Below are 10,943 nucleotides of genomic sequence, written 5' to 3'. Positions count from 1 at the left end.
ATGTTTTTTAAAGTATACATGGATCGATCAGTATAATTTTATAATGATGAAAACACGGGATGTCAATGTCAGATTCAGTATGTGTGCAGAGTAGACCTAGCCTGGCACCGCCCGCCTACTACTTCCGCTCAATTTTCATTTCCCTTCAGTTGTCAGTCTGGGTGTGCGGTATATCCTTAGGTTTTCTCCGGACAGATTTCTGCCGGTCCAATCAGCGAACAGAAGGAGTGGCTCAGAAGCCGGCGCATGACATGGTTGGTTGGCAGATCCCGAGTGGCACTGGGCAGATCCAATAGTTTTAAACTTCAACAGACACCCGCTTTCAAGTGAGTTAACGTTTGTCAATTGAGCGATTCCAGACCTTCTGTACTAAACGAAATGAAGTACGATGGTCTGGTAGAACCAGGCAAGAGTAGACCATGGACCTATAAAGAAAGATGCAGACATGTTTTACATTGGTACTACCATTTGCTTGGCGGTTCTGTAGTTTGCAACCTCGGCCACTGGAGGGCAGTGGTGCACTTTAACGCGGCTCAGTAGCTGCCGTTTCTGACCCGCAGAAGAAGACGCAGACGGAGAGAGACAAGAGGAAGAAAATGACAGGGCGCGCAAAAAGAAAACCCAAATCTACTCAGGTAATTTTGCAATGTATGGACACCCTATGCTGGGCCGAAGAAATGTCCGCTTAAGAGACGGTTTTATTAAGCAAGGAGCCATTCTGAATGTGGTTATGAGGGTGAAAAAGCATCTTCTGTTACGCGATGGGCATGAGTGTTTAGCACGTTGTGTCTGAGCAGCAGCGGTCAGACGACAACATGGCAGCACCGCTGCTGACTGGTGCCTCAAAGCTGCTTGTACAGTTACGCTCACAACTAGACGTCCTTTTTTACAATAACTTTTCAGTGTTGGTAGCATTACGCAAGGCAGCCGTGCTGTGTCGTGGAGTGTGAACTGTGAATACTGGGTAACACGTTAGTAGGAGGCAATCTGCTGCAGCTGCTGCAGGGAAACGGATGTGTCTTTGCTTGATTCATGCTTTGATCCCACAAAAGACATAATCCAGCATCATGAGCGCAACCATTATTTACCTAAAGGGTCACGCAGACTGATTGTGTACCCTGACATTGTGCAAGAGGCTCAGCCGAGGAGTTGCTCTCGGTCCTACTCCTTTCACGTCGTCTGGTACAAAATACAGAGCACTGCACTCAGCCATACTTATAAGTGCGAATGGGCTTTTATGCAATGCAGTTGCCAATTGTTTAAAACTTAACTGATACAACATCCTTGCAAAACATTCAACCTTCATGAGGGTTATGATCAGTAGTTGGATATTTTTGCAATTTCGATTTACAACAATTTGTAGGCTGTAGTTTTTGCTTATGTTGAGTTTGATTGTTCTTCACTCAAATGTGCTGTTTCTCAAAACGTACCGTTATTTATTAATAAGAGGGTTAAAAAAGTACCATCTTTCAGCAAGAACATTCCCTGAAAACAAGACTCTTGGTGAAATTATATTACATTGCAGATAACATTGTTTATGAAAAGGTATTAAGAATAACAAACAGGAAAGTGTTAGTACCCTGATAAAACTCTTAAGGGTGCTTGCAGGTATTGTACATGCATGCACCTGCACATACTGTATATGCTAGCATTGCAGTCTGCTGGTTAACCAAATGTAGTTAAAGTAATACCATCCCAGAGTTTTAGTGGGAGAGATGACCCTTTTAAACTTGCTGTCACGCTTTCCTTTATATACACTTGTTGGAGCCCATTGCTTGATTGTGGGACGGTTGATTTTGTAACTAGCAAATACCCATCTTTTTCAGTTTCTGTAAGCAAACACCTATCTATTAATTGATCAATTGTAGCCAGAATTGCATGTGACCATGTTTTAAACCTTTATCCCCCACAGTTGGTCAGTACAGAAGCCAAGGAATCGGTCATGCCCGTATATTGTTTTAATTCCGTTATAACGGAGCTTGTTTTCCCGAGATCACAAGTTATTCATCTCCTTTTTAGGGGATAACAAAGCTGGTTTACCCGAGATATCACTCTATCATGGGAAAAAGCCTGGGATTATCACTCAACAGCTGATTGACTATTTCACTGTGTGCACAATTATTAGGCAAGTTGTATTTTTGAGGATTCATTTTATTATTGAACAACTACAGTGCTCTCGGTCAATCCAAAATGTTAATGAACCTAAACCTGAATGTTTAAGGAAGTAAAAGTGAGGTTTTGTCTTTCTTAAGAGAAAATATATATGTGCACAATTATTAGGCAACTATTAGTGTGCAGAATTATTATGCAACTAAATGAAAAAACTAAAATGTTCCCATCTCACTTGTTTATTTTCAGCTGTTAAAGTGAGAATAATAAAACAACAAAAGATTTACTAATAAAAATGTCTGACATGTAAAAAAATAAATAAAAAATCAGTGACCAATCTAGCCACCCTTCTTTTCAATAACTTTCACAAGCCTTCCATTCATGGAGTCTGTCAGTTTTTTTATCTGTTGATGATCAACTTTTTGTGCAGCAGCCACCACAGCCTCCCAGACACTGTTCCGAGAGGTGTACTGATTTCCTTCACTGTAAATATCCCGTTTAAGGAGGGCCCACAGGTTCTCAATAGGGTTTAAATCAGGTGAGGAAGGGGGCCATGTCATTATTTTTTCATCCTTAAGGCCTTTACTGGCTAGCCATGCAGTCGAGTACTTCGATGCATGTGATGGAGCATTGTCCTGCATACAAATCATGGTCTTCTTGAAAGATGCAGACTTTTTCCTGTACCACTGCTTGAAGAAAGTGTTTTCTAAAAACTGGCAGTAGGTTTGTGAGTTGATTTTGAGGCCATCTTCAACCCGAAAAGGTCCATCTAGTTCATCTTTAATAATACCAGCCCATACCAGTACCCCACCTCCACGTTGCTGGCGTCTGAGTCGAAGTGGAGCTCTGTGTCCGTTACTGATCCAGCCACAGGCCCATCCGTCTGGTCCATCAAGAGTCACTCTCATCTCATCAGTCCATAAAACCTTTGAAAAAATCTGTCTTCAGATATTTCTTGGCCCAGTCTTGACGTTTCAACTTGTGTGTTTTGTTCATTGGTGGTCGGGTTTCAGCCTTCCTTACCTTGCCATGTCTCTAAGCACTGAACACCTTGTCCTTCTGAGCACTCCAGATAGGTTGCAGTTCTGGAATATGGCAGCACTGGAGGATAATGGGTTCGTGGTAGCTTCACGTTTGATTCTTCTCAAATCTTTGGCAGTTAAAGCGGCAACGAGTAACATTTAAATATCTTTTAAACAGCCTCATGTTTCCTCTCATAATCATAAATTACCTTTAACAGCAAACGAGACCATCAGTGCAAAGAAAGACGTTTTTATATAGTTTTTATTACTGCATTTGATCTGGTCGTACACCCAGTCCGATTTTCGGTTCACGCGTGCATGCTCTATGGTCACATATCCGTATTGGTCGCAGATTTCAGTGTGGCGCAGGAACGTGATTTGAGAAGCCTATCACTCCAGGTGAGGGAAGGGGATAGGGAGACCAGATCCCAATTCACCAGATGTGGGACAAAGACTACGTTTGTGCGGGACAATGCGGGACAAAGTGCCGTTTTTTTAGCAAAATAAACTCGTGTCACCACCGGTAATGCCAGAGACACGGCTTTCTATATTAAAAAAACACTATCTTTAGATCAGCGCGCAGCAGTTAAGTTAGCTACTGTTAAACAAATAGAGCATTAAGGCTGCGGCTTCACATTAAAAGCATTTCACTGGCTTCACATTAGCATTTCACTTGACAAACGTGAGTTGGCTTTTATTTTGAAGTAACAGGAAGACAAACGCTGAAGCACTGCAGGCAGCACCTTCACAGAGCCACTGAGCCCAGCAGCCCGATACACACACACAGACCAATACACACACACAGACAAACGGAGACTGCTGTCTCCTCACAGCTATCGGATAAATGCCAGATTATAAAACACGCATTTAAAAAGGGGGGCTCACTTTCAATAACAATGCTTCTAACTTCTAGGGTGACCAGATCGCATTTCCATTACTTTTCACACGTCCCACAAATTGAGACGTTGTCCCGCGGGAGCCTTGTTTGAGACAGTTATTTGTCGTCATAATGACTAACGGGGCTGAACCATGGGCTGAACCATCAAAGAAAAAAAAGAAAATGCAATGAAGAAAAGCTAATAGGGAGAGTGATAGGCGGGCGGGAGGGCGTTGCCAAGCAACGTATACACAATTTCACAGAGTGAACCTAGACTGCAGTTTACTCCTAAATGAATGAGCGGTAGCCTACTAAAACAAAGTTTACTTTGCCTCACCAGCATCATCAGATGACCATTATTCATCTGAAATAGTCATTATTTACAACAACATAAACACATTACCTCATCGTGATCCATAACTAACTGCCGTCTCTCGTTCATTTGCTTTGTGTGGGGACACATACTCGTTCAGCTCCGTGAGAGGTGACAATGGATCAACTCATTGCAATCAGGTGTAGTTGATGCTGTGTCACTAACCACTCTCACCGAGCCGAAAAGAGTCCGGTGCCCTCACACTTTCAACACACGGACACGCACTATATTGCTTCCTGATTATTTGAATCTTGCACCCCCTGCACGAGCTTCACGACAGCTGGCGTCGTAAAAATACTACCGCTTTTGTTCAAAGGTGTCGCCAACGTGCGGACTTACTCGTTGTAGCTTTAATTTGCGTCTTTTTTTCCTCAATACGTTTCTTGCGACCCTGTTGGCTATTTGCAACAAAACGTTTCATGGTTCTGTGGTCACGCCCCAATATCTGAGTGCTGCATCCCTCTGAAAGACTTCTTACCAGATTTTAGACTTTTCAGAGTCTGTTAAGTCTCTTTTTTGGCCCATTTTGCCTGAGGAATAGAAGCTGCCTAATAATTATGCACACCTTGATATAGAGTGTTGATCTCCTTAGGCCACACCCTCACTCATTATGCAAATACACATCACCTGGTATGCTTGAATCCAATAAGCACTTAAGTTTATACAGCTTGAAGTTGGAAAATATGCATACAAATTATGATATGGCCAAAATCCTCACTTTCCTTATAATTGTGCACACGGTGTATGTGGAGCTGTGGTGGTCACTATGGCTACGAGTGGGATAGCCTGGTATTTTGAGTATCGAACACAACTTCTGTAATTCAAAATTATTGTTTGTTTGTGAGAACAAGATGAGGATAACTCGTGATCTTGAGATAACGGCACAGAAAATTATAAGCAATGAGTGGAAACGAGTTTTGTTTTCCCATGATAATAATAATAATTGATAGGTTTTATATAGCGCTTTATTGCCTAGGCACTCAAAGACGCTTTACAGGGTTCCTGGTTCAATTCGTTCACACACAGTCATACCGGTGGTGGTAAACTACGAGAGTAGCCACAGCTGCCCTGGGGCAGACTGACGGAAGCGTGGCTGCCATTCAGCGCCAACGGCCCCTCCGACCACCATCTCAAACATACAGCATACACATTCACACAAGGCAAGGTGGGTGAAGTGTCTTGCCCAAGGATACAACAACCATGACACAGGTGGCCGGGCGGGGATCGAACCGCCAACCCTTGGATCGTTGGCCAACCCGCTTAACCACCTCAGCCACAGTCGCCCGTGATAACTCGGGAAAACCCTCTTTGTTGTCCCATGCTCACATGGTATTTACCTCAACATCACGGGAAAACGGACAAAAATAATAATACAGGCATGGCCGCTCTCGGCTTCTGTAGGTCAGTCCTTTTCATTTCCAACTATAAATGTGTCTAGAGATGGAGTCACAACAATTGTTAAGGACTTAAATAACACAAGTAGGGATGGGACGATCCACTTTTTTTAGTTCCGATCCGATTCCGATACCTGGGGTTTGAATATCGGCCGATACCGATACTGACCGATACGATATCATAATTGTTATACATTTTTTCGTTGGTGGTGATGTTATGTATTAGGCTAGGAAGGCTTAAGCAATTCTAATTTAAAAGAGCAATAAATATACACAAATGCATATAGGTTTATCTTAAAGGCAGAAATCCTTCTCAATGATCACTTCTGCCCCACTAGAATATGTGGTGGTCTGTTTGTCTAAACAGTCTTTCTCTCTCTGGCTGTATTTTACATAGTAGAATTTGAAGCCTCTCCACTTCCTTGACTTGGATTAGCTTTGGTTAGCTCACTGGCTAACTAACTGATATGTACTGTATGTCAAATTATAAAGTGATGTCCTCTCTCCCTCCACCGAACGTCGGCGCATGTTCGCTCTTACATAGCAAAAAAAAAAAAAAAAAAAAAAATCGGATTTTAATATCGGAGCTGTCAGTCCGATATCCGATACGCAGATTTCGGCCATATCGGACCCGATACCGATACTGGATCGGATCGGCCCCATCCCTAAACACAAGCAACCTGGAATAAATGTCCACTGATTTTCTTTATTGTACAAAATAAGGGATTGAGGCAATGTTTTACCTAATTCGATTTGCATTATAATTTTGTTATAGCTTTACTGGTCACATTTGAAGGTGTTTGCAGTTACAAAAGCACCCAGGTATTCCCAACTCGGTTATACTGTTGTTTCTCTTACAATTCATTCATTTAGGAGTCGGGTACAGGCAATGGGGAGTTAAAGAAAGTTCGTACTGATGAATCCAAAGCTGTGCCATTGTCAGAGGTGGATCCAGAGCAACGAGCTGAGATGGTGCAACTGTACAAGCTTCAAATGCCAGAAGATCTGTACCACTTCTGGGACTTCTGCAAGGAGCTTTGTACTGACAATCCCCGTGGTATGCCCTGCACACTAATGGTGTCTTGTTACAATAATATTACTCAAGTTTAATCAACTTTTTCTGTCGGTTAAACATAGAAAAATTAGAAATTCTGGATGAATGGGCAAGATGCACAAATGCCATATGAGACTACTTGTTAAAAAAAATACCATCCCAACATTTGAGGAAAGCTGCTAACCAGCTTTGTTGAGAAGCAGTTTCACGGTCAAGTTTTTTGGTTATAAGCACAGAGGCCAGTCAATAAGAGTTTTAAAAAAATACAAATAAATACCTCATTGCAAGTTTTTCTGAATGATGTGATATTTCAATACTTTATTCAACTTATCATGAAGGTCACAGTAAGTTATTGGACCAATTTGGTTTCTCTGACATTTCTTGAGCCTTCTCTTTTTTGAATATTGTCTTGTTTTTCTTTTGAAGTATTTTCACAAAATGTCGAATCAGAAACAGTGTATACTATTTCTATCAAAATGATCCCTAACAGCACAATTTGCAGCAAGTGTTCTCAATCATTTGACTGATGTCTGTATTTCAATTGATCTCTGTTTCAATGTATTTATATCATCTCCACAGATGCACTGAAAGACACATTGGGTTTGCAGCTGGTTGGTCCTTTTGACATTCTGGCAGGAGCTCACAAAAACTGCAAGAATCCTCAGCCCAACTTCCACCTTCACTGGAGGTATTTTTACGACCCACCGGAGTTTCAGACCATTCTTTTGGGCAGTGAGGACAGTCAGCAACACATTGGCTACTACAGGTATAGAACACGCACAATCTTTACCATCTAACATTCATTGATGTGTTTCTCAATGGAGTCAGTCAAATTACTTTTATTACAGTGCTGTAGCTGCTAATATAGAGCCCTTTACTTTTCTGTCTGCACTACCAACAATTACTATACCAAGCTTGCTTGTGTGGAGGACTGAGGAGTTCATAATATTGAGAAAGTGGTTACTACTTCTACATGAACATGAGTACTTCTGATTCATTCTTACAAAATGGTATTGTTCCCAAATCCACCAGAGATACTCCAGACTCCCTTCCTTCGTTTGTTGGTGAAAATGAAGCCAAGAAAGGTTACACAATTAAACAGATGGGGGACAATGTGTTTGCTGCTGTCCTGTGAGTACTAACCACCACATCTTTTCTATACTTTTGATCAGTTTTAGATGCCTGGTTACGAATGAAATTTGAAATTGCAAAATGGAAAAAAAAACATTGGGGTATTTAATTAATCTGATATTGACTGTGATTTTCCAATTTTGTAGCACATGATCACAGTACAACAACATGAGTGCTGTTGAGTACACAATACTGCACTTACTAGCATTCCTAGATATTATGATAATCTTCCTTTGCCTTTATCATCATCATTAACTTTTATCATTATACTCAAGGTCCATTCAAAGGACATACAATACAAAAAATAGACAACACACGCATACATTAGAAAAAAAACATTCCCACCACCTTTACATTTTTGCTCAAGGCTTTTTTTCCTACACTGTCTTTGGTCTTCCATTATGTGCCTTACCTAGTGCTCACCCCCTCGTTCTCTCCTCCATCAGCCTGTATCTGTTGAAGAGGAGGAAAGAGAGGGGCAGCAAGAAAACAAAAGAAGAAGCTTTGGAAAACTTGGAAGCACAGCTGAGAGACAGGGCAGAGATGCTGGGCTTGAATCTGGAGCAGAAGTCCAAAGGCATGAAGCAGAGGGACAAGAAGGTAACTTATACAAAGGAGAAAGTAGTGGTATAATCTACTACAGTCTATTGTTTAAGAAACTGGCTTCCAGCTCCTAATTTCTACCTCATATGCTGCTTGGCCCCTAGGACTGCAAATATATACCCTTGCAGTGTATAAGTTCAATACTATGTACAGTTTTTGTTTTACCGGTTGATTTAAGTAAGTAACTAAAGGGTAACATACAAGGTAATCCTAATCATTTGGAATGGAGTCTATATTGGTTTCAAGGTATGTCTTGGTACAGCCACATTAAGATACAGTTGCAAACGAAATGATTCAAGTCAGGGGCAGCCCTAGTTGGAAGCATAGTTTGCGAGTTCAAATGTAAAGGAACAGTGCCTACACTACCTGGACGAGGCAGAAAGGGGAAGCTTTCAAGGGTTGCCCCCAGATTCCTGAAGAGGTAGCTGGTCAAAAACCCTCGAGTTACCGCAAAAGACCTGCGTCAAAAATTGGTGGCAGCAGGCACCTAGGTTTCAGTTTGCACAGTAAGATGCAAACTAAACGCTGAAGGTCTCCATTCAAGACGTACACCACCACTATTAACCAAAAAACACAAGAAAAGTAAATTCCTTCAATATGCTCATGACCACACAAATAAGCCACCAAGGTTTTGGGATTCTGTTATGGGGAGTGGAGTAAGAAATAAGATAAGAACCTTTTGTTACCCCATAGGTGGTCACCAAAACGTTTCACGGTGCCGGCATCATTGTACCAATAGACAAGAATGACGTTGGATACAGAGAACTGCCAGAAACAGACGGTGAGCTTATACACTTTATATATAGTAATAAAGTTTGTGTCTTATACACTTTTTTTATCATTTGTCTCCTTCCCCCTGATTGTGTTTTTTGTGGATGTTAGCTAATGAAGTCACTCAAATCCTAAAGATATTTTAGACTTGAGTAATACACAAACTGTATTAGATCAGCATGGTTTGATCATCAAGACTAAATATATGTATTTAATTCCTGAAAAAATTACCTGCTATGAGTGACTTGATATGTATGTTCTCTGTATACAGCCGACCTCAAGAAGATCTTCAAGGCAATTGCTGAAGCCGGAAATGATGAAGAGCGCGTCAAAGCCTTTGGACCTCTCCAGGAGATGATCACATTCGTTCAGTTTGCCAACGATGAGTGTGACTACGGCATGGGTTATGAGCTCGGTATAGACCTCTTCTGTTACGGATCCCATGTGAGTTTCATGAAATGGTGCAAAAAAGCCCTTTAGCTTTCAAACCACTGTCTTTCTGCTTCCTGACCATTCTCTTAAACTGTTTGAAAACTAATTATTCAGACATTGAGAAATGGTTGTTGCCCATCTCTACACAGATTGCTTTTAGCATTTTCAGTTTTGCACATTGGTTCATCAGTGTCTTATAAACATTGCATTAGCGTCTCGTGGGTTTGCAGGTGCTTATTGAAGTTTTATTTAATACAGTTAAAACCCCTTGTCAAAAAAGCAGTTTAACTGTCGGTTCTCAAACTAGGTTTGACTTAGTGATTTAAAGGCCAAAGTGTTGCAAAACTACTAAGATTGTAGTTGAAAGACATGCATTTTTTAATATTTGGTTTCCTCACTATCCCCAGTATTTCCACAAGGTTGTCAAGCAACTTCTGCCCATGGCTTACAGTTTGCTGAAAATGAATTTATTTGGGGATATTCTGGAGGCCCACCTCTCCAGCCGCAGCCATGACGACCTGGACCAACTCTCCGGACAATAAAAAAAAAAGAACCAAAAGTACACTTCAGTTATAGCTCTTAAGAAGCTTTTCCCACCATTTGTCTTTGCCTCCTGTTGTTTGTCATTGTTAATGTTTCTTGGTGGTTTTGGTGCTGCTGTTATGATCTGGAACCAGTTCAATGATATCTTGTTTGTAAAGGGTAGCTGTCTAATAAAGTATTTTTATATATTTATATGTCCAATTTTTGTATCCAAGGTGATCTCACAGAATAATTTATGTATGGAGTTTACGCATAGATTACACTCTATCTTTTGTCGATTTTTGATGGCTTATCGGATAGAACAGTATTGTGTTTTGCTTGTGATACCATGCAGTTGAAATTGAGGGCAGTATTGCCTGTATAAAGAGCATCATAACTTGTTTGTGAAAAACATATCCCTTCCATACCCGTGAGTCATCATATCCTATAGTTGAGAAAGCAATCATTTACCAATGACTGGATGAAATAAGCAAAAAATTATCAATTACACAATTAGTTGCAACACTTTTCGTGTATGCTGATTTTAGCAAAATCATCAAACGTGCTCTTCTTCTCTGACAGTTAAAACAACCACAACAAAAAGCATCTGGTTATCAAAATGTCTGTCTTGACATTTTACATTAATCATGATTTG

The 10,943-nt window shown here is 40.8% G+C and overlaps 1 protein-coding gene across 1 annotated transcript; it reads left to right on the top strand.

Moving 5' to 3' along the window:
- Positions 1–567: 567 nt before the first annotated feature.
- On the top strand, positions 568–10,467 carry hpf1 (histone PARylation factor 1). Its single transcript, XM_080029214.1, has 8 exons — positions 568–635; positions 6,649–6,832; positions 7,409–7,595; positions 7,862–7,960; positions 8,407–8,560; positions 9,257–9,344; positions 9,606–9,778; positions 10,174–10,467. The coding sequence occupies exons 1-8, from the start codon at positions 597–599 to the stop codon at positions 10,306–10,308; spliced, it is 1,059 nt and encodes a 352-aa protein (XP_079885340.1). The 5' UTR covers positions 568–596; the 3' UTR covers positions 10,309–10,467.
- Positions 10,468–10,943: the final 476 nt, after the last annotated feature.

This window comes from Ammodytes marinus, assembly GCF_949987685.1.
Source record: "Ammodytes marinus genome assembly, chromosome: 6".
In the NCBI taxonomy this organism is placed as follows: Eukaryota; Metazoa; Chordata; class Actinopteri; order Uranoscopiformes; family Ammodytidae; genus Ammodytes; species Ammodytes marinus.
This window is presented reverse-complemented; position numbering and strand designations above follow the sequence as displayed.

Excerpts from the sequence above, each read along its gene's own strand:
- hpf1 (XM_080029214.1), top strand. The coding sequence starts at position 597 with ATGACAGGGCGCGCAAAAAGAAAACCCAAATCTACTCAG. Across the intron at positions 9,345-9,605 it reads AGAACTGCCAGAAACAGACG|CCGACCTCAAGAAGATCTTC; the intron begins GTGAGCTTATAC and ends CTCTGTATACAG. Across the intron at positions 9,779-10,173 it reads TCTTCTGTTACGGATCCCAT|TATTTCCACAAGGTTGTCAA; the intron begins GTGAGTTTCATG and ends CACTATCCCCAG.